At 40.4% G+C, this 24,815-nt stretch overlaps 1 protein-coding gene across 1 annotated transcript; it reads left to right on the top strand.

Annotated features, from left to right (window-relative positions):
• Positions 1-704: 704 nt before the first annotated feature.
• Positions 705-24,004, top strand: naa30 (N-alpha-acetyltransferase 30, NatC catalytic subunit). Its single transcript, XM_061901090.1, has 4 exons — positions 705-1,628; positions 16,666-16,789; positions 20,110-20,165; positions 20,252-24,004. Exons 1-4 carry the CDS (start codon positions 927-929, stop codon positions 20,387-20,389), a joined length of 1,020 nt encoding a protein of 339 aa, XP_061757074.1. The 5' UTR covers positions 705-926; the 3' UTR covers positions 20,390-24,004.
• Positions 24,005-24,815: the final 811 nt, after the last annotated feature.

Below are 24,815 nucleotides of genomic sequence, written 5' to 3'. Positions count from 1 at the left end.
ATCATTTAAACCAACACATACATCCAAATGTAATGAAATAATAAAAAAAAAAAAACACAAGAAAAACACAAGTGCAAAACATCATAAAGTATAAACCAAACAGAGAAAACTATAATAATAATATACACCTCACGGAATGATACAGAGCAAATACAAAACCAGACAAAAAAAAAAAAGTTAAATAATAAATAAAAAGCAAAATGTAAACACTTATGGCTGTCCATGTGATCTTATTGTTCTATCTTTATATTTTTTTTCAATTGGAATATATTTTTTACAGTTTTTTTATCTCGTTGTAAAAAGAATTCCACCATTTTACCCCCATTTGTTTTAAAGTTGTCCTCGAATATTGCTGTTTGAAATGACCTTTTCTTCTATGCTCTGTATTCTCAGAAGTGATGACAAACATTTTTTGTAAATTTGCTGGTAATGTTTTACTTCTAGCCTTAAACATGTAAGCGGCTGGAGCGTCCCCCCGGAGGGGGAGCCCCACATGTTTTTTTTTTAATATATCAAAAGTTGTTTTATAATATAAAAATATAATATATATGTTTTCTATAGCATACTTCTCGTTTCATAATTTGATTCACATAAAACTTGTAGAGATTTGTTGTTTTTTTTTCAAAGTGTTAATAACACATTCGTTACAGCAAGGAGTCGGTGCATTACGGCACTGTCGTAAAAAGCCACTGCGCTGTGTTGCAATGGCCTTTGCTGCGACAGCACTTTGCGGCAGCGGAGAGAGCTCGAGGAGAAGGCAGCAACTACTAACGTCGCCTCTTGCAGCGCTTCGGCCTCAACAATCCGGGGATTCACGCCACGCTTGGCGAACCGACACCCCCGTCGTCGTCGTGCATCTCCTCGCCTCTTGGATGAGATTGCGTCCAACGTTTCCCAAGCGCAAATTGCCACCTTGATGCGGTGGAATGGCCACCGTGCCGCCTGGGCCTAGTAGCGCACTGCCTGCATCCCCGGCTGAAAGTCCACCTTTCCCCGAGGACAGAGGGCCGCGTCGCCCCGGGGAGGAGGAGGTCGTGTCCGGCGGCGTGGGGAGGGCCAAGCCGCTGCCTGTCTGCGAAGCCAAGCAGTCGGTCAAGAAGAAGCAGGCGAGCATGCTAGCGCGACCTAGCCAGCCGGCGCTACACCTCCAAGCCGGGGAGCAGCAGCAGGTCAACGGCTTGGCGAGTCCCATCCAGGAGCCGGACTGCCACTCTTTTCAACCGAGCCAGCCTGACGACCTGAGACCGTTCGTGGACAACAGTGACAGCGACGGGAACGACGTGGAGAACTGCCAACATGAAGGCCCCCTCTCTAAAAACGGCAGCCATTCGCCGCTGGCTAGCAACAGCATGAACGGCATGTCGGACCCGTCAAGAACTCGGGCGGTCCGTAACCTTACCGGCGACGACTTGGACCACACAGAGACGGAACCACAGCCGCCCGCAGCCGAGCTGGCCCGGCTGAAGCTGAGCGGCTCGGAGGAGAGCCACGACATTTGTTATGTGCGCTACGAGTCCGAGCTGCAGATGCCGTGGATCATGAGACTGATCACCAAGGACTTGTCTGAGCCTTATTCCATTTACACTTACAGGTACTTCATCCACAACTGGCCGCAGCTCTGCTTCCTGGTGAGTGACACCTCTTTTACGCCATAGTTTGTGTTGCTACTTGTTCACGAGTCATTCTCACAACTTTTCCATCTGGCAGAACGAGTTTGACGACAATGTTAGTCTGGCTCTGGTCCAGATCAAGTTTATCGCTTCTAGAGAGCGTTTGTACTTTTAGTCCTGTCAACGTGAACTAGAGTTGGTTTGTTCTGCTTGTTCGTTTAATTTGGTCTAGTTAAAAAAAAAAAAAGTATAAGTACCATTGATCGTCACACACACACTGAAATTACCCTCTGCATTTGTTCACCCCCCCTAGGAGGTGAGGAGAGCAGTGAGCAGCAGGCGTGGCCGCGCCCGGGAATCATTTTTGCGATTCAACCTAAAGCTGGGCGATATGGCCTTTTTTCAATATCTCGATATTTTTACGCCATATCGCGATACACAATATACATCTTCATATTTTGCCTTGGACTTGAATTAATTATTGATACATATAATCACAGCAGTATGATGATTCTACAAACCCTCTTTCCATATGAGTTGGGAAATTGTGTTAGATGTAATTATAAACAGAATACAATGATTTGCAAATCATTTTCAACCCATATTCAGTTGAATATGCTACAAAGACAACATATTTGATGTTCAAACTGATAAACTTTTTTTTGTTGTTGCAAATAATCATTAACTTTACAATTTGATGCCAGTAACATGTGACAAAGAAAGTTGGGAAAGGTGGCAATAAATACTGATAAAGTTGAGGATTGCTCATCAAACACTTAATTGGAATATCCCACAGGTGAGCAGGCTAATTGGGAACAGGTGGGTGACATGATTGGGTATTAAAACAGCTTCCCAAAACATGCCCAGTCTTTCACAGGAAAGGATGGGGCGAGGTACACCCCTTTGTCCACAACTGCAGAAGTTGGGAAAGGTGGCAATAAATACTGATAAAGTTGAGGATTGCTCATCAAACACTTAATTGGAATATCCCACAGGTGTGCAGGCTAATTGGGAACAGGTGGGTGACATGATTGGGTATAAAAACAGCTTCCCAAAACATGCCCAGTTTTTCACAAGAAAGGATGGGGCGAGGTACACCCCTTTGTCCACAACTGCGTGAGCAAATAGTCAAACGGTTTAAGAACAATATTTCTCAAAGTGGATTTGCAAGAAATTTAGGGATTTCAACATCTACGGTCCATAATATCATCAAAAGGTTCAGAGAATCTGGAGAAATCACTCCATGTAAGCGGCATGGCCGGAAACCAGCATTGAATGACCGTGACAATCGATCCCTCAGACGGCACTGTATCAAAAACCGACATCAATCTCTAAAGGATCTCACCACATGGGCTCAGGAACACTTCAGAAAACCACTGTCACTAAATCCAGTTCATCTCTACATCTGTAAATGCAAGTTAAAGCTCTACTATGCAAAGCAAAAGCCATTTATCAACAACATCCAGAAACGCCACCGGCTTCTCTGGGCACAAGATCAACTAAGATGGACTGATGCAAAGTGGAAAAGTGTTCTGTGGTCTGACGAGTCCACATTTCAAATACATTTTGGAAATATTCGACATATTGGCATCCGGACCAAAGGGAAAGCGAACCATCCAGAATGTTATCTACGCAAAGTTCAAAAGCCATTATCTGTGATGGTATAGGGGTGCATTAGTGCCCAAGGCATGGGTAACGTTCACATATGTGAAGGCACCATTAATGCTGAAAGGTACATACAGGTTTTGGAACAATATATGCTGCCATCTAAGCGCCGTCTTTTTCATGGACGCCCCTGCTTATTTCAGCAAGACAATGCCAAGCCACATTCAGCATGTGTTACAACAGCGTGGCTTCATTAAAAAAGAGTTTGGGTACTTTCCTGGCCCACCTGCAGTCCAGACCTGTCTCCCATCGAAAATGTATGGCGCATTATGAAGCGTAAAATACGACAGCGGAGACCCCATACTGTTGAACGACTGAAGCTCTACATAAAACAAGAAATCGAAAGAATTCCACTTGCAAAGCTTCAGCAATTAGTTTCCTCAGTTCCTAAACGTTTATTGAGTGTTGTTAAAAGAAAAGGTGATGTAACACAGTAGTGAACATGTCCTTTCCCAACTACTTTGGCACGTGTTGCAGCCATGAAATTTAAGGTTAATTATTTGTTACAAAAAAATACGTTTATGAGTTTGAACATCAAATATCTTGTCTTTGTAGTACATTCAATTGAATATGGGTTGAAAATGATTTGCAAATCATTGTATTCCGTTTATATTTACATCTAACACAAATTCCCAACTCATATGGAAACAGGGTTTGTATGTGTCTGCATTAAAACATTCTTCTTCATACTGCATTAATATATGCTACTTTTAAACTTTCATGCAAAGAAGAAAATCACAACTAAAGTCATTTGACCAAAACTGTATTTATTAAACAGTTACTAAGCAGTGGCACAAATGTTCATGTCATTTCCAAAACAGAAAGTGCAAAATTGTCAGACATTTTAACTGCCAAATAAAAAAGAGCTGCATAATAGGAAATCAAATAGTGTTCGTCCTTCGCTTTGTGGTAGGTTACTACGGACGTTATTTAATAAAACATTTTTCATACGGTTTTGATGTGAACATTTTTGCCTCTGCATTTTGATGGTTTGGGCGTGTGGCACTGAACGGAGATGTTGACATGCGGGGTATGTACTCTTCATTCTCTAGCAGGTGACTTTTGAAATAATGCTACATATTAGCAGTAATGCTAATTTTTATAGCAATGCTTGTGCCGCATGCTTGACTTATTACGGCGGTCTGTTCAACATATTCCCACTTGAAGCCAAACCACCGCCAGACGATGGACCCCCTGCTGTTTTTCTTGGGAATTACTTATTCCTTCATTCGCACCTGCTTTCTCTCGTATTATTACTCGCACGGCTCTACTAGCATCACAGCTAACGTTACCCATGCTGCTACCTCTCTGCTCCGCGAGGACGTATACGTATGTGAAGTATGACGTGACAGGTGCGCTTACTGTCTGTGAGAAGGAGAGACAGGAAAGAGCGAGGAGACCCTGTAATGTAATGCCCGCAGCTAAAAGCAACTGCATGACAACGTATGCTCGAATATCATGATATAGTCATTTTCTATATCGCACAGAGGCAACCCCGCGATACATCGTGTATATCGATATATCTCTAAGCCCTAATTTAACCCCCAATTCCAACCCTTGATGCTGAGTGCCAACCAGGGAAGTAATGGGTCCTATTTGTATAATCTTTGGTATGACTCGGCCAGGGTTTGAACTCACGACCTACCGATCTCATGGTGGACACTAACCACAAGGCCACTGAATAAGTCAGTACAGGGGTTCTCAAACTTTTTTCACCAAGTACCACCTCAGAAAAAAATGTTTCTGTTCAAGAACTACCATAAAATACAGTAGCCTACTAGGCCTAAATATTTATTAAAAGCAAGGCAGAGGTTTAGTTTATTTAATATCTATGACCACTTTAACATTACACACAGTTTGAACAGTATTACATTGTTTGAATATAGTAAAGTAAAACACTGTACTTCCATCCATCCATTTTGTACCGCTTGTCCCTATCGGGGTCGCGGGGGGGTGCTGGAGCCCATCTCAGCTGCATTCGGCCGGAAAGCGAGGTACACCCTGGACAAGTTGCCACCTCATCGCAGTACTTGCACTGTACTTTAATGAAATAATTATTAGGCAGACTACAGTTTGAGAAGCGCTGGTCTTGTGTGAACGCGGCCCAAGACCAACAAAACCAGACTGAACAAATAACAAATAGTTTGTAAATTTAAAGATATATACTATACGCTTAGTTCAGTGCTATTTGTTTGCGTTCACACTTTTATTTTGTTTGCCAACTAAAAATTGCTTTCGTCTGTTTTATCATGTGTATAATGATTGGGCAAAGTTTTCCGAAAACCTCAAGCATTCAAAACATGACATCTTCCAGGCTGCATGCACTCATAGATATCTCCTCCTTCTGATAGATTTGATGTAAGGAAGATAATATTGGGGACGTGAGTCTTACAGCAACCTACTATTCCAGGGGTCGGGAACCTTTTTGGCTGAGAGAGCCATGAAGCCAAATATTTTAAAATGTATTTCCCTAAGAGCCATATAATGGTTTTTTTTAACACTGAACACAACTAAACGCGCGCATTTTTAAGTAAGACCAACATTTCCAGAGTATAATAGGTATCTTATTCTTTGTAATAACATTGTTATTCTGAAGCTAACTGTGGAGGGGGCGTGGCCTGCGGGCCTGCAGCAAAGCAGGATGTTGCCAGGACCGGCCTCGAAATCAGCGACAGGTGCGTAGATGGCCCACCTGGGCCTTGTTATCTAATCACCTGTCGCTCTTTTATAAGCAGCACTCAGGAGGAGAGACAGGGTTGGGGCTGGAGCCAGAGCGCGAGTGCGGACGAAAGAGAAAAAGACGATTGCTGGAAAGCAACTGAGAGAAAAATAAAATAAAACAATATTGTAACCCTAAAACGCAGGCATTGGTGGTTCAGTGGCAGAGGGGTTAGTGTGTCTGCCTCACAATACGGATTTCCTGCAGTCCTGGGTTCAAATCCAGGCTCGGGATCTTTCTGTGTGGAGTTTGCATGTTCTCCCCGCGAATGCGTGGGTTCCCTCCGGGTACTCCGGCTTCCTCCCACTTCCAAAGACATGCACCTGGGGATAGGTTGATTGGCAACACTAAAATTGGCCCTAGTGTGTGCATGTGAGTGTGAATGTTGTCTGTCTATCTGTGTTGGCCCTGCGATGAGGTGGCGACTTGTCCAGGGTGCACCCTGCCTTCCGCCCGATTGTAGCTGAGATAGGCGCCAGCGCCCCCCGCGATCCCGAAAGGGAATAAGTGGTAGGAAATGGATGGATGGATGGATGTAACCCTAAAACAGGCTCTTGGTGGTCTGAAGAACCCCCAGGAGGGCAAGCCCCACACTAACCAATAATAAATAAATTACTTCTTACCGTTAATGCAACTTCTTGAACATAAAAAAGCATGACAGTGTTTTATATTTTGAACGTTATTTTTAACACTGTGGTTACAAGTGGAATTATTCATTACTTATCGTGTTAAGCAATGTCAGCTCAGATTTATCCGAGAGCCAGATGCAGTCATCAAAAGAGCCACATCTGGCTCTAGAGCCATAGGTTCCCTACCCCTGTACTATTCAATTAGATTCCATTCATCAGGGTGATGATTTGGTTTAACAATATTCTCAATGCAAACTGATTTTCACCAAACCTTACTTGGTGTGTCGGTTATATTAAAACCTTTTCAAAACTGCTTGTAGGTTACAAAAGGTTCTCCTGGTTGACGTAAGACATCTGGGCACAGAGTAAGCCCCTAAAAAAAGTTTTAAAAAATTGTAAGGGAGGATATCCTGTGTTAACCCAATTTTTCTTATATAACAGTTCCAAAAGTTCGGACAAACATCGAATTTAATGAAAACTTTTAAAAACGGTATTCATTTTTCCATGAAAAAAAAGTGATACCTCAACCTATGTGCACATTGTGTTCCATTATTCGGAATGTTTGTATCTTAAAGTAACTCCACCTATTGAAATGAATTGAAATCCATTTGATTTGTGCGTAGCCCTCCCGGAACATCACACTTTTTTAAGGTTTTAATAAGATAATGGAACTTAAGATAAGAAATATTGTTTGAAAATAATAAAATAGTACTCAGTACAATAATGTAATAATTTACAATACATTAGTTTGTATGGAAAACAAGATCACATCCACAGTTACGAGTTTGGTTGTCGAACACACTGTAGGCATCGGTTTAAGTACCACTTTATTTCTTATGGAAATAAGTTTTCTGAATTTTGCCCATCATTCACGATCCTTATGTAAGAGAAGAACACATGTTTTTCCTTTTTAATGCATTCTAACTAGATCATTTATTTTGTACGACCAAAACCACCAGCTGCCCCACTAATATATTAGTGTATATTCTCTATTTCTAATATATTCTATTTCAACTGTTTGATTGTTTTATTGTCCTCATTTTTCTTTTTCTGATGCCTATGTTTCCTCATGGGAATGAATAAAGTTTTCTAAATCAAATGTATTACAAATAACTATAGTACAGTAGTTTTATAAAGTGACAAAATACAATATTTACTTTCGAAAGCGACCACAGGCCACAGACATATTGTTTTATTTTGATGGTAGGATATTTTTTGTTGTCATGGTGCGGAGAGCTACCGTGTAAAATGTCGCTCTAAACCACTGTTAATTTTGACAGCAGTTTTTAATTTAGTTTTAGTCATAGTCTTTTATAGTCCTTTGACAAAAATGTATTTTAGTTTTAGTCATCGAATTTGATTTAGTTTTGGTCTAGTTTTATTTGAGTACATTTCTCAACATTTTTGGCAAAATTACAGTAAATTTAGTCAAATGAAATTTAAAGTATTAGGGATATTTGAAGTTGTCTTGAAACCACTTTTATGAAGATTATTGCAGAGCATATCAAAAACTAAATTCACAACAAAACTTGCACTGCATAAAAATATCAAAGTAAATTTCACACAAACCATACTGTGTTATTGTAGCTGAAAATAAGCATTTTTTTAATCCATCCATCCATTTTCTACCGCTTATTCCCTTTGGGGTCGCGGGGGGGCGCTGGTGCCTATCTCAGCTACAATCGGGCGGAAGGCGGCGTACACCCTGGACAAGTCGCCACCTCATCACAGGGCCAACACAGATAGACAGACAACATTCACACTCACATTTGCACACAACGGCCAATTTAGTGTTGCCAATCAACCTATCCCCAGGTGCATGTCTTTGGAAGTGGGAGGAAGCTGGAGTACCCGGAGGGAACCCACGCATTCACGTGGAGAACATGCAAACTCCACACAGAAAGATCCCGAGCCCGGGACTACTCAGGACCTTTGTTTTGTGAGGCAGACGCACTAACCCCTCTGCCACAGTGAAGCCTGTGAAGCATTTTAAAAAATGTTTTAATAATATGACAATGGTCTTATGAAGAAACACTCTAGTTTTACCGAGCATATTTTCGTGTCGTTCTCGCCATTCCTTGGTCAAAAATGTCTGTCAAAGTTTACCAACCTGTCGAAATATGTCCTCAACTTTCTTCTCTCCAGGTGAAAGGCATCATTTTTTATCTACAATAAACTTCCAAGGAGCAGTTGGCGCGTTTCATAGCAATATCACTAATACTTGGTTAATATTCAAATCACGAAATGTAAATAGGGTATTGTTGGCGCTTTTTAAATGGTGATTTAGTGAGTTTTATGGGTGGAATAGAGGACCTCCTCATTGGCTCTTTTGTAATGACTTTTATTTACAAGTTAGAATGCATTATTTAAAAATCCATCTGTTGTCATGTCATTGATGATGATTGGGAGCCTTAGGGAAATTTACAAACAAAAGTACAGTTCCCCTTTAAAAAGACAACTTACCCCAATCTAAACTTTATATAAATACATTGCTGTCTGAGAAATTAAGATATTCAATTGCTTATATTGAATGTACAAGCTGTGCATTCTTAGTGTGTCTCAGAGTGATTGTTCTATACTATGGGACAAAGGTGTTTTTACGGTGCGTTCAAGGACCACTGAACAGAGTAAGATACAACGCCTGCCAGAAATAATCCATCCATCCATCCATTTTGTACCGCTTATTCCCTTTCGGGGTCGCGGGGGGCGCTGGCGCCTATCTCAGCTACAATCGGGCGGAAGGCAGGGTACACCCTGGACAAGTCGCCACCTCATCGCAGGAAATAATAAATAAGAATAATAGATGTTGTTATGCACATCTCATTTGAATACATTTTAAAATGCTCCAATACAAACCAACATTTAAAACAGTAAAATATTAGCCATTAAAACAGATAAAATACAAAGACACTATCAGTGAAGCAACACAAAGCATGCAAAATACTGTTTTCTAACAGTGTGTCTGTTTTTTATTTGTTTGTTTAGTTATGTCTTTAAGATAAATAACTTGGTAAAAAGATTTCAGTGTGTTTACACGATATAAGTACGTTTTAACATATTCGACAATACCAAAATAATAACAATGTGATGATATTTGTGACAATAACCGTGACAAGAAATTTACACATCCCTTACATCCCTGTTAAGTACAAATGACAGTGAAAGAGATGTAATGATATGAGAATTTCATATAACAGTTATTGTTACCAAAATTAGTACTTTACCCTTATTATTACGGTATTGTTAAATGTGCTCAAAAAGTTGTTGTAGTTTATTTCGAACATGTATACATTACTACACACTTATAATACACACTTATAACGCCGGGACGGCGTGGCGCAGTGGGAGAGTGATCGTGCGCAACCCGAGGGTCCCTGGTTCAATCCCCACCTAGTAACAACTTCGTCACGTCCGTTGTGTCCTGAGCAAGACACTTCACCCTTGCTCCTGATGGGTGCTGGTTAGCGCCTTGCACGGCAGCTCCCTCCATCAGTGTGTGAATGTGTGTGTGAATGGGTAAATGTGGAAGTAGTGTCAAAGCGCTTTGAGTACCTTGAAGGTAGAAAAGCGCTATACAAGTACAACTCATTTATCATTTATAATTAAGGATATAATGGTATTGTAAATAGTTGCCACGGTATTGCGGTTTCAAAATCTTCAAAATAATGCTGTGACATGTGACGGTGTCAAACGAAAACTTGGTGATTGATTTTTTTTATTTTTTTTTTATGACGCTTTTGCGTTGGTTGATCTGAAAATAAACTTCATCTCCCAAATTGCGCACGGAGGATTTTGGGAGATTCTCCCTTGGGTTTCCAGCCCAGCTGATCACTGCACACCTGCACATCGTGTCACAACTGGCTGTATTAACAACACTATAATTTATGCTATATGGCTGTCACAGTGCCCCTACTTGTTGGAATACTTACTCACACTTTTTCTGTGCAGGTGAGAGGCATGATTTATGATATAGATTAAACTTACAGGGAGCAAGAAAGTAAGGAAACTGCTGATCAGTCGATGATGTAAACATGTGCACACCTGGAAGTGATCACGGCACCGCTCGATGCTACATATTAGCAGTAATGCTACTTTTGGTAGCAACGCTCGTGCCCCACACTTGTCAAATTAAAGTTTCCTTTTCGACATATTCCTGCTTGAAGCCGAATTACCGCCAGACGTCGGACTCCCTGCTGTTTTTCTTGGGAATTAATTCTTCCTACATTTGATCCGCACATTCTTTCTCTCATATTACCACTCACACAGCTTCGCTAGCGTCACAGATAACGTTACCCAGGCTGCTACCTCTCTGCTCCGTGAGGGCGTATGCGTATGTGACGTATGACGTTGACAGTATGTGACATATGTAAGAAGGTGCGCTTACTGTTTGTGAGAAGGAGACACAAGAAGGAGTGGGAAGAGGCTGTCGTGTAATGCCCGCAGCTAAAAGCAACTGCGTGAGAACGTATACTCGAAGATCACGATATAGTAATTTTCTATATCGCACAGAGACAAACCCGCGATATATCGCATATATCGCCCAGCCCTAGTTGGAACAGTATGCTACTTTGTATTAGAAATGGCATCAGCAGAGGATGAATGCTCCACAACAAAAGGATAGAAAAAAGGAAGGAGCTTTTTAACTACAATGGCGGGCGGGCAAACATTATTAAGACTTATACAGATCCAAAGTACAAATCAATCAGGTACCAACGGGTAAAAAAGTTCGTTTTGCATGATATTGCGAAACAAAACGCCAGGTAATGTCTCCAAATTGGGGCCATTTTGGCATGCTTATATACGCACCTTCAAAATACCTGTATGTTAAAGCACAGCACATCTGACTAGAATAATGTTCCGTAATGTTCCGCGTTGCATCAAGCGGTGCAGCTCCGTAGCTTACCAAAGTTGCACAAAAAATATTTTGACACATTTTTGAGTGCTGTATGTAATGTTCCGTATTCTCAATAAAACAAACATTTAGTGTTGCTTGCTTGCAGGTGTTACAATTGGTAACATCATTTATTGAACAGGCATCAACTTGCAGTCCACATGTAACTCTGTGACTGCCATACTGGTCACACTTATCATTACACCTTGTACCAAATAAAGTTGCTTCTATGTCAGTAAGCACAACCAGAATTAAAACGTACATTAGGCGCACCGGGTTGGGGCACCGTAGAGTTTTTAAGAAAATGAAAGGATAATAAGTGCGCCTCATATTTCGAAAAATATAGTAGGTCCAAAGCGTCTGTCTTATGATGTTACACGTCCTTTTTACACTAGACCACAACACGGGGGCTATAACACTAAAAAAAGACAAACAAACCCTAATTAAAACATAACTTCTTAGGTGAATGTAATAAAGCACATCACGTTCTTCTTGAGCCTTCCCAGCCAAAGTAGACTCAGTCAAGTTGCACACCAAGCCGAGGCTGAACATCAATTTGTGAGGAATTTACATTATTAAAAGTTAAATTGTGACTTAACTTTTTCTGAGAAGCTGCATTTTCCAAACAGATATAAAAAATGTCCACTACAAAAGACACCGCTTCTCAGGAAGTAAAAGGACTAAACTGTACATTATTGTTTTACAATTGTTACACTAAAAGTTTATATTGTCAATGTTAAGACAATCTTTTTTTATATATTCACTTGAAACAGTAAATGTACATGCACTATTCTTTGCACTTAAAATACATGTTGAGAGTAATAAATATGAATAGAACATTTTGAGCATTATGTTTTCGTTCAGTTACAGTAAGTGTGTTTATCCTAAAAATTCCTGCCACGTCATTTTTGTGGCCTTAATACCACGATAATATTGTGCCATGGCATTTTTATATCATTACATTATTATAAAATAAAATACATTATATATATATATATATAATTTATATATAATAAACAAATATATAAAATAAATAAATTGTCACACAATTTACTTTCTTGGCAGAAATTTTTTTATATAATGATATTTTTCTGGCTACTTAAGAGCCATATTATTTGTATTTAAATGTTCTGTGTTGTGTCACCGGTCTGTGAGTTTGTCATTGTTACCAATCTGAGTTTTCAGATCATTTTAATTTAAAACGATAGTGTAACTGTAGGAAGTTTTACCACAGTTTATGATGATACCCTTTATCATTACATCCTTAAACATAGTTAATTTGTTTTGATTTTGTTTAACCAGAAACTTAACAAAAGTATCCCTTATTTCCATCCTGAAATTAAAGCAAAAGCTTTTTATAGTTTTTTTTGTATTTTTTTTATTGTTGGTTGAAACGAGACAGACTTGTTTAGTGGTGAATTGTGGTATATTTTTATAGCGCTTTACTCTGGAGAGTCGTAGCGCTTGATATAGTGAAACCCATTATGTACACAATTAAAGGGGAACATTATCACCAGACCTCTGTAAGCGTCAATATATACATTGATGGTGCAGAAAAAAGACCATATATTTTTTTAACCGATTTCCAAACTCTAAATGGGTGAATTTTGGCGAATTAAACGCCTTTCTGTTTATGGCTCTTTTGGCGATGACGTCAGAACGTGACGTCACCGAGGTAATACAGCCGCCATTTTCAACACATTGCAAACACCGGGTCTGAGCTCTGTTGTTTTCCGTTTTTTTGACTATTTTTTGGAACCTTGGAGACATCATGCTTCGTCAGTGTGTTGTCGGAGGGTGTAACAACACTAACAGGGAGGAATTCAAGTTGCACCACTGGCCCAAAGATGCGAAAGTGGCAAGAAATCTGCCGCCAGACCCCCATTGAATGTGCCGGAGTGTCTGGACATTTTACCGGCGATGACAGACATGGCACAGAGATGTATGGATAACCTGCAGATGCATTTGCAACGATAAAGTCAACGAAATCACAAAGGTGAGTTTTGTTGATGTTGTTGACTTATGTGCTAATCAGACATATTTGGTCGCGGCGTGACTGCCAGCTAATCGATGCTATCATGCTATGCTAATCGATGCTAACATGCTATTTACCGGCGGTGCTAAAGCAGACATGGCACAGAGATGTATGGATAACCTGCAGAATCATTTGCAACTATATTACGTTTCCTTCCACCCACATTTAATGCGAAAAAAACACTTACTGATCGAAGGATTTAAGTTGCTCCAGTGTCACAAGATGCGAAAGTCCTGATCGTTTGGTCCGCACATTTTACCGGCGATGCTAACGCAGCTATTCGGCCATGCTATGGCTATGAATAGCGTCAATAGCTATTCGCTCAATAGCTTCAGTTTCTTCTTCAATGCTTTCATACTCCAACCATTCGTTTCAAAACATGCGTAATCTGTTGAATCGTTTAAGTCGCTGAAATCTGAGTCTGAATCTGAGCTAATGTCGCTATCTCTTGCTCTGCTATTCGCCATTGTTTGTTTACATTGGCAGCACTGTGTGACGTCACAGGAAAATGGATAGTGTCTTCGCGGAGAGTGAAAAAAAGGCACTTTAAAGCTTTTTTTAGGGATATTCCGGGACCGGTAACATTTTGAAAAAAAATTCCAAAAATACAACAAGCCCCTGGGAACTGATTTTTATTGTTTTTAACCCTTTTGAAATTGTGATAATGTTCCCCTTTAAGCTACATTTAAACAAGTGTGGGTGGCACTGGTAGCAGGTGGGTAAAGTGTCTTGCCCAGGGACACAACGGCCGTGACTAAGATGGCGGAAGCGGGAATGGAACCTGTAACCCTCAATTTTCTGGCACAGCTGCTTTACCAATTAATCGACAACGTTTACATTTATATTGAAATCTGCGCCTTTTACAATGCACAAACTACTAACAGGGGCGTCACTATGTTTGAAGAACACGGGCTTAGGCCCCAGGAGGTTCCTGTGATGCGAAGCGTGCAAGCAAAATAATTTTGAATCTGCAAGCTCTTTTCGCTCATGACTTTTTTGGCAATGTATTAAAGTTACACACTGAATACATCTAAATGGTTGAAAATGTAAGTATAAGAAAGCTTTAGTCATCTTTAGTAAGCATGAGATGGCCCAAACACTTAAGGACAATGTTGTTGCATGGAAAAGCTAGCAGGCAACTTGCAAACAGAGAACGTTGCACAGATGATAGCAGTGTAAACAAACCTGCACAGAACCACAGAGTTGACCTGAAAACAGAGGTGGTTCTGGTGGAAATAAACTTTCTTGCCTGGAAAACGGGGACTGGATGTCCACCCAAAGTATGTTGTCCGTGCACAACCTCTTTTGATTCAGAATTTTTTGCATTTGCTAGATTGTTTTGCTTACAACTTGTTGTTACTGTATTCCAATTAGGGCTGGGCGATATAGCGATATAATCGATATATCGCGGGTTTGTCTCTGTGCGATACAGAAAATGACTATATCGTAATATTCAAGTATACGTTCTCAGGCAGTTGGTTTTATGCTGCAGGCATTACATTACAGGCCCTTTCCACTCTGTTGTCTCTCCTCACAGACATGCGCACCTTCTTACACGTCACATACTGTCACGTCATACATCACATACGTACACGCCCTCGCGGAGCAGAGAGGTAGCAGCATGGGTTACGTTAGATGTGGTGCTAGATGTAATACGAGAGAAAGAAGGTGCAAATCTGGTAACAAATGAAGGAAGAATTAATTCCCAAGAAAAACAGCAGGGGGTCCATCGTCTGGCGGTGGTTTGGCTTCAAGTGGGAATATGTCGAACAGACAACCGTAATTTGTCAAGTGTGGTGCTAAAGTGTTGCTACCAAAAGTAGCATTACTGCTAATATGCAGTATCATTTGAAAAGTCACCTGCTAGAGAATGAAGAGTGATTGAAACTCTGCAAACTCTGCATGTCAACATCTCCATTCGGTGCCACACGCCCACAAAATCATGCACAAAAGTGCACTTTATTTATTTTAAGCTATTGTAATGGCATTCTGTACAAAAAGTGCACTTTAATTTAGTGTTGTTTTGATATGTCATCTTAGTGACATCTTGCGCAAAAGTGCACCCATAGCTTGTTTTAAAATGTTTCTGACAATCTTGCACTTTCTGTTTTGGAATGACATGAATGTGTGGGCCACTGCTTAATAACTGTTTAATAAATACAGTTTTGGTCAATTGACTTATTTTTGATTTCCCTCTCTGCATGAAAGTTCAAAATTAGCATATATCAATGCAGTATGAACAAGAATGGTTTAATGTAGACACATACAATCATCCTACTGGTGTGATTATAGGCATCAAGTGTTAGTTCAAGGCTAAGACAAAATATCGAGATATATATTGTGTATCGTGACATGGCTTAAAAATATTGCGATATTAATAAAAGGCCGTATCGCCCAGTCCTACTTACATCCATCCATCCATTTTCTACCGCTTATCCCTGTTGGGGTTGCTGGGGGTGGCGAAGCCTATCTCGGCTGCATTCGGGCGGAAGGCGGCTTACTCCGGTCAAGTCGCCACAATCATGGTACAATCATTGTATCTGCTGCTTCTGCCAACATGGCCACCAAACACCACTAGTCTTGTGACTCCGATGATAACATTGCCTTCACACACAAGTATGTCATGTGACTCCCCTGCCAACATGGCTACCAAACATAACTTATGTTTCTTTCCTTCCAGTTTGATGGCTAGTTGCATCAGATCTGAGCGATGACATCAGATGATTAAGTGGGACAGTCAGAGGTGCTTAGAACTAAATGTTTATAGAAGATTCCATAGGAACCACTTTTCTCACTATATTACAACTTTTTTGCTCTTTTTTTCAATTGCATCTGTTGTTGTTTTTTGTTTAATTGTTGTTTTACAAGTTGCAGACCGCAAAAATACTCCAGGTCCTACCGTCGACACCACTTTAGATAGAAAGTTTGATGATTAATCCTGTGAAAGTCCCTAATATCGGCACTTCCTGCTCGCCTTGAACGCCGTATGTGACACAGGAGGAAGTAGGGGAGGGTCAGAGGTCAGGAGTAGGGGCCCTCGTGAGCAGCTGTCAGGTTTTTTTGAAACACTATAAACCACGTTAACTGTTGCAACTGCTTGTTTTTGTTTTTTTTAGGCCATGGTGGAGCAGGAGTGTGTGGGCGCCATTGTGTGTAAGCTCGACTTGCACAAGAAGATGTTTCGACGCGGGTACATCGCCATGTTGGCCGTCGACTCTAAACACAGAAGGAAAAGCATCGGTGAGAGCGGCAAAAAGCCACACCATGCACTCAATTAGGGATGGGCGATATGGACCATAACTGATATCCTAGTATTTTTAGGCAGAATCACAATATATGATACACAAACCCCAAAACAAGTGAAGTTGGCACGTTGTGTAAATCGTAAATAAAAACTGAATACAATGATTTGCAAATCCTTTTCAACTTATATTCAATTGAATAGACTGCAGAGACAAGATACCTATCGTTCTAATTGGAAAACTAAATTTTTTGCAAATATTATCTCCTTTGGAATTTGATACCTGCAACATGTTTCCAAAAAGTTGGCACAAGTCGCAAAAAAGTTGAGGAATGTTAATTAAACACTTACAGTATTCTGAACATCCTACAGGTGAACTGGCTGATTGGGAACACGTTGGTGCCATGATTGGGTATTAAAGCAGCTTCAATGAAATGCTCAGTGATTCATTAACAAGGATGGGGCGAGGGTCACCACTTAGTGAACAAACGCGTGAGTAAATTGTCCCAACAGTTTAAAAACAACATTCCTCAACAAGCTATTGCAAGGAATTTAGGTATTTTACCATCTACGCTCCGTACTATCATCAAAAGGTTAAGGAAATCTGGAGAAATCACTGCACATCAGTGATGATATTACAGACCTTTGATCCCTCAGGCGGTACTGTATCAAAAAGCGACATCAGTGTCTAAAGGATATCACCACATGGGCTTAGGAACTTTTCCAAAAATCACTGTCAGTTCGTCGCTACATCTGTAAATGCAAGTTAAAACTCCACTATGCAAGGCTAAAGCCATTTATCAACAACACCTAGTGCCGCCTGCTTCGCTGTGCCCGCGCTCATCTAAGACGGACTGATGAAAAGTGCTGTGGTCTGACGAGTCCACATTTCAAATGGCTTTTGAAAACTATGGACATTGTGTCTTCCAGACCAAAGAGGAAAAGCACCATCTGAATTGTATTAGGCGCAAAGTTCAAAAGCCAGCATCTGTGATGGTATGGGGTGTATTAGTGGCCAAGGCATGGGTAACTTACACAGCTGTGAAGGCACAATTAATGCTGAAAGGCACATTCAGGCTTTGGAGCAACATATCTTGCCATCCAAGCAACGTTATCATGGACACCCCTGCTTATTTCAACAAGACAATGCCAAGCCACATGTTACAGCAGTGTGGCTTCATAGTAAAACATTGCAGGTACTAGACTGGCCTGCCTGTAGTGCAGACCTGTCTCCCATTGAAAATGTGTGTCACAATATGACGCCTAAAATACCACAACAGAGACCCCAGACTGTTGAACAGCTTAAGCTGTACATCAAGCAAGAATGGGAAATAATTCCGCTTGAAAAGCTTAAAAAATTGGTCTCCTCAGTTCCCAAATGCTAACTGAGTGTTGTTAAAAGGAAAGGCCATGTAACACAGTGGTAAAAATGCCCCGGTGACAACTTTTTAGCAATGTGTTGCTGCCATTAAATTCTAAGTTAATGATCATTTGGCAATAAAATTTTGTTTCTCAGTTTGAACATTATATATCTTGTCTTTGCAGTCTACTCAATTGAAAAAATGTGCCAATCATTGTATTCTGTTTTTATTTACAATTTACACAACGTGCCAACTTCACTGGTTTTGGTTTTGTATGTCGGTATTTTAAACAAAACGTGCAAAGTATTTAGTTTAAACTCCGCATTACTGTTGCTACCAGTATTCTGAAAATAACTTAAAAAAATACCAAAAAAGTTTTTCAATTACTAATGGAATTACTCTTTAATAAGTGTAATTAATTACTAAGGAATGTAATTATTGTGTTACTCAAATATGTCTTTTGCAGGTAACAGAAGTTTATCAGAGCAGTGTGGCCTTTTATTGTGGACAGCCGAAGGCACACTTGTGCAATAATCATGCTGTTTAATCAGCGTATTGATATGCCACACCTATGAGGTGGGATGGATTAACTTGGCAAAGAAGAAAGGCTTATTAACACAGATGTAGGCACATTTGTGAACAATATTTGAGAGGAAAATGTATTTTGTGCATATAGTACAAGTTTTAGATCTTTGAGTTCAACTTATGAAAAATGGGAGCAAAAACAAAAGTGTGTGTGTGTGTGTGTGTGCGCGTGTGTGCATGCGTGCGCGCGTGCGCGCATGCGTGGACACTTCATTTCAATACGTTTGCTTTATTCTCAAGACTATTTATCTTGTCACTGAAGACATCAAAACTATGACACCTGTGAAGTGAAAAGCATTTCAGGTGACTACCTCTTGAAGCTCTTTGAGAGAAAAAAGTAATCATTGCAAAGGTTGGCTATTTTGAAGAAACTAGAATCCAAAACATGTTTTCAGTTATTTCACCTTTTTCCGTTAAGTACATAAGGCCACGTGTTCATTCATAGTTTATATGCCTCCAGTGACAATCTACAATGTAGTAAATTGTCATGAAAATGAAGAAAACACATTGAATGAGAAGGTGGCCCCTGGTTCGAAAAGTTTTGGTACCCCTGTTGTAGAGGTATAAAGAGAGTGGACTCATCAAGCTCAGGGTAGGGCTGTCACGCCAAATTTCTTCACCACTACAAAAACCTTCCCCCCCATTTACTTCCGGGGTCATGATTAATACAGGCGTTTTGTTAACGCTGTATTATAAAAATATAACGCTATATTATAAAAATACAGACGTTTTGTTAACGTTATATTATAAAAATACAGACGTTTTGTTAACGCTGTATTATAAAAAAATAATAATAATAAAAAATCAATTTACAAACACAAGCTATGGGATGACATAAGAGGAAATGTGAGGAAGCGTGACCCCGGAAGTAAATGTCATCCCATAGCTTGTGTTTGTAAATTGTTTTAAATTTAGTTTTTTGTTTTTTATAATATAACGTTAACAAAATGTCTGTATTTTTATAATATAGCGTTATATTTTTAAAATATAGCGTTATATTTTTATAATATAGCGTTAACAAAACGTCTGTATTAATCATGACCCCGAAAGTAAATGGAGGGGGAAGGTTTTTGTAGGGGGAAAGAAATTTGGCGTGACAGCGCCATGTGTAAAAGAGGGGAGGGTTTTTCTTTGTTACGTCATGAAGCAATCAGTTCATCTTGTCTGAATATAGTAGATATATTTTCTTTTTCTCGCATTTGGTGCTCGTAAACGGGCATTGGAGACACATAGATAGATAGATAGATTAATAGATAGTACTTTATTGAGTCCTTCAGGAGAGTTCATTCAGGAAAATTATTATTACTATTAGAATATTACTTTTGCATAATAGGGGACTTCTAAATAAACAGCAATAATATTTTCCATTCCAGGTACTAATCTGGTGAAGAAGGCCATCTACGCCATGGTGGAGGGCGACTGTGACGAGGTAAGGGCCACTAAACCCCAAAATAAGTCGGTTGGTCCCCAAGACTCAGCGACACCTCGAAACTCCATTTCTTCCTTTCCTTCCAGGTGGTTTTGGAGACGGAGATCACCAACAAATCGGCCCTGAAGCTCTACGAGAACTTAGGGTTTGTGAGGGACAAGCGGCTCTTCAGATACTACCTTAACGGCGTGGACGCGCTGAGGCTCAAACTGTGGCTCCGCTGAAGAGGGAGGAGATGAGGACGGGAGACTCTAGAGAAGGGGAAGGAGGAGGGAGGAGGTGACGGGACGAGAGAGACGACAAGACGTGCTGTTCATCTCTTTACACACACACACACACACACACACACACACACAAACATGCAACAGTATGCAGATATGTATGCATACACACACAATCACACATTATTCTTAACCTTGAACACGTTTCAAGACGAACCCTCCAGATGTTTCCATGAAGGGCCCACCCTCCTCCTCCTCCTCTGTCAGCTCTTTTTAAAAGAGGAAAGAGTTGGGGGGATGACCTTTTTTTTTTTTTTTACTTTCAAACTCCATAGGAGGGAACACCAAGCGACGCCACGCTGGACGGACACTCAAGACAAACTTGCAGGAAAAAAAACAGTAGGCAGCAAGACGCAGAAACTTAAATGTGGACTTTATTTTTGTGTTTCTTTTTTTTTAAAGCCTTGGAGGAGGTATCAACTGCATACAGTATGAGAGTGTGTGTGTGTGTGTGTGCGCGCGTGTGTTTTTTTGAGTGAAAGTTTTGCATTCTCCAAATGTGTCCACATGGCGGCGCTGTGTCAGCCAGACACCACAGCTTCTCAAGGACTAAAGCCTGTAAAGCTGCGCATGCGTTTATTTTCTAGTGTAAGTGTGTGTGCTGATGACAACCAGTGTGAACTGAATCACTCTACTATCACCTCAATTGTCACCATCAATTTTAGTTTATTTTTTATTAACCTCAGATGTTCAAAAGCAGTCAGTACTAACTTCTTATTTTCCTACATAAAAGTTCAAAACTTTCCTAATGCACTGCCAATCCCCCCTCTTCCTCCCCCCCAAAAAAGAAAAGTGTATGCGTGTGCAAGACAATGCCAACTAGAAAGATACTCAGTACAACAAAGACCTGCGCCAAGGCCAAACAGTTAAAATTTGGCTACAACTGTCAATTGTTGTCAAAAAGTAGTTACTCTTTGACAATAAGTCACTTCCAGCCTAGGGGCACCACTGCAGCCCTCAGAGTGCAGCAGTTTGGCCTTGCCTGCCATTGAATATCTCCCAAATTGTGCCGGATCCCTTTCTCTGTGATTATGTCAGCGCTAAAGCAATTCTTAGCAGATTGTGTTTGAGTTTGAGCAGTGCACGCAACCTCACTTTGTGCACCTTTGCTACCAAGGTGTTGTTAGGTCCCAAGCCACGACACTACATGCGATAAAGAACTGCCTTTTTGTTGTTTTGCTCGGGGAAAGAAAGAACAAAGTTAAGATGCACTTGCTTGGAAATTGCTGCTGCTGCTGTGTGTGTGTGTGTGTGTGTGTGTGTGTGTGTGTGTGTGTGTGTGTGTGTGTGTGCCCTACTTTCACCGTTTGCTGTTTGAGTTCATTCCAATGTTTTTTTTTCTCTCTTTGACTTAAAGGATCTGCACAGGAAAAACAATTCGGACAAAGGAGTAGCGGCCATGCTGAAAAGAAACTTTGACAGTTATTACAAGAATAAAGTCAAACATTTTCTCGCTACTCCACAACTTTTTAAGACGCCTTAATTCATGGTATAATTAATCTCGTAACTTCCAAACATTTATTCTGAGGTAACGTTTTCTCACATGGGTACGACTTCCAAATACATTTGTTTGAAAGTTTTTCTTAGGAAAGCGTTAAGCCATAGGCAGCACGGTGGGGAGGGGTTAGTGCATCTGCCTCACAATACAAAGGTCCTGAGTTGTCCTGGGTTCAATGCCGGGCTCGGGATCTTTCTGTGTGGAGTTTGCATGTTCTCCCCGTGACTGCTTGGGTTCCCTCCGGGTACCCCGGCTTCCTCCCACCTCCAAAGACATGCACCTGGGGATAGGTTGATTGGCAACACTAAAAAAATTGGCCCTAATGTGTGAATGTGAGTGTGAATGTTATCTGTCTATCTGTGTTGGCCCTGCGATGAGGTGGCGACTTGTCCAGGGTGTACCCCGCCTACCGCCCGAATGCAGCTGAGATAGGCTCCAGCGACCCCAAAAGGGACAATCGGTAGTATACGGATGGATGGACGGATGGATGGATGGATGGATGGATGGATGGATGGACGTTAAGCCATTGAAATATCTTCAGGCCATTGAATCGGGCGCAACGTGACTTTTAAGGTTGGGTTGTCCTACATGCTGTGCCTCCACTGAGAGGGCTTTATTCATTCATTTATCGAACAACTCCAGTCTGAGGTCATGGTGCAGGATCCCAAGTATGTATACTCTAAAGGCGGAAAAAATTCCCAGTAAAGTCATTCTCATGTTATACCACAGTAGAGCAAAAACCTTGTCTGAGCATGTCCCCGCTTTTATAGGATAAAGACTTTGGCTCCTGCACCATGGCCTCAGACTAGATCTGTCCCATGTGAGGTTTAACTGAAGAGGCCTGCTCAGATAAAGGGGTAGGAGGTCTTGTCGGACAACTCAACAGTCCAGCTACGTTCGATTCAGTTCCCTGAAAATACAATAACCTGGATAAATGAGACTGTAACGTTTCCACTTTAACTTCCAAATATTACGATGTTTTCCTAAAAACTAGGTATTCTCAGAATGTATTTAAATTTTCGTTTTCTAATTCTACTTTTCGTTGCAACGCTTCTCTTAGAAATACAAAAAGACCTGGAAAAAAAACCTATTGAAACATTAAAAAAAATGTTCTTATAACAATATGACTTTTCTTTTAATACCCGTTTATTTCTTAAAAAATATGACTTTTCACATTACTATTTTTTATTTTACATATATTTTTCTTTTCAGTATTGCCGTAGTGCTCCATCCCCTTGGAAGTGTGCAATTTAGTTGAAAAATATGCAAATGGTGCCTGCAGAAATCTGCTGCAAGACACATTTGATGTTAGAAAAGCCAGGGGGAAAAGACTTTGCCACTTTTCTTAAAATAAGTTTGATTCTTGCTTGTTTCATGAAAGTAACATCTCAACATGTTTCCCACATCCTGTGTTTGCCCGACGACGTGGGACAACATCAACTCACGCAACTATTTTGAGGTTCTTTCAAAATCTTAATCTCATAATGTCGGAATTTACATAACTGACGAATCGTGTGACGAGAGAGGACATATCGCACTTTTATTTTGACAGGGATTATTTGTTTTTACCCTACAAACCCAGCCTGAGGACCCTTCTGATTCCCAGACAAGCGTCCAGTACAAATCGACTCTTTAGTGAACAAGGCAGTGCTGCCATCTTTCAAAGGCTTTACGGCCTGGCCGCATTCAACTGAAGGGCTTCGTCTTCTGTTTTTGGTTTGTCGTTAAAAAGGCCCAATTTTTTGGAACGAGATGACCACTCACACATAGGGCACCATCTTGGAAGTCCTTCTTTGTGCCATCACTCTTCCTCTTTCTCCTTTTCCTGGCTCTTTGTAGCTCCGCCTCATCTACCAAAAGCAAAATCAATATTTGTATGTTTTATTTTTCTTCTGCATGTCTGACTTGTGTGTGTTTCCACACCCCAGCTTCTTCTCCCCGCTTCCCATCCCTCTCGATTTGAATCTGGAAATGTCAGAGATAGCTTTTATTTAATGTGGAGAGGAAGCAAACAAAAAAGAACACAGAAATAAATTATTTGATTTTTTTAATGCTGTAAACTGGAGTTGTCTCAGTTGTTTGAAGCATGAGTTGATTGCGGGCGTAGTAGAAGTTTTAAGGTCTTTATTTTAAGAATTATGTTTCTTTTGTTTAATATCTACACAAGACATACAATCACTATTTTACATCACATGAACCCCCATAAAACAGTGTTATTGCATGAACACCTGCAGTTGAACAGTGACAATACAAAAAATGGATTAGTAATTTTGAGTCAACATCCAAAATGACTTACGCGCAATCGGTTGTAATCCAATACGAAAAGTTTAACCTGCAACAAAAACAATAATGCTCAGATATTAATTTACAATACTTTGTGTATTGTTAATCATCTTTGCAAAGGCATACTTTATGTACTCAATCACACAGATGTACAAACCCTGTTTCTATATGAGTTGGGAAATTGTGTTAGATGTAAATATAAACAGAACACAATGATTTGCAAATCCTTATCAACCCATATTCAATTGAATGCACTACAAAGACAAGATTTTTGATGTTCAAACTCAAACTTTTTTTTTTGCAAATAACTTAGAATTTCGTGACTGCAACACTTGCCAAAGTAGTTGGGAAAGGGCATGTTCACCACTGTGTTACATCACCTTTGTGATGTAACACAGTTGTGCATACTTGCCAACCCTCCCAGATTTTCCCGGAGACTCACGAAATTCAGCGCCTCTCCCGAAAACCTGACGGGACAAATTTTCTCCTGAAAACCTCCCGAAATTCAGGTGGCGCTGGAGGCCACGCCCCCTCCAGCTCCATGAGATCCTGACTCAGCAATGTTGTTACCCGCTTAAGCAGGACAAT

This window comes from Nerophis ophidion, linkage group LG05 (assembly GCF_033978795.1).
Source record: "Nerophis ophidion isolate RoL-2023_Sa linkage group LG05, RoL_Noph_v1.0, whole genome shotgun sequence".
Classification (NCBI taxonomy): Eukaryota; Metazoa; Chordata; class Actinopteri; order Syngnathiformes; family Syngnathidae; genus Nerophis; species Nerophis ophidion.
The sequence above is the reverse complement of the archived record's forward strand: the minus strand, read 5'-3'. Positions and strand labels throughout refer to the sequence as shown.

Bases quoted from the DNA above. Each gene is read 5' to 3' on its own strand.
- naa30 (XM_061901090.1), top strand. From the start codon at position 927: ATGGCCACCGTGCCGCCTGGGCCTAGTAGCGCACTGCCTGCATCCCCG. The intron at 1,629-16,665 runs GTGAGTGACACC...TGTTTTTTTTAG, and splicing joins GGCCGCAGCTCTGCTTCCTG to GCCATGGTGGAGCAGGAGTG. The intron at 16,790-20,109 runs GTGAGAGCGGCA...TTTCCATTCCAG, and splicing joins ACACAGAAGGAAAAGCATCG to GTACTAATCTGGTGAAGAAG.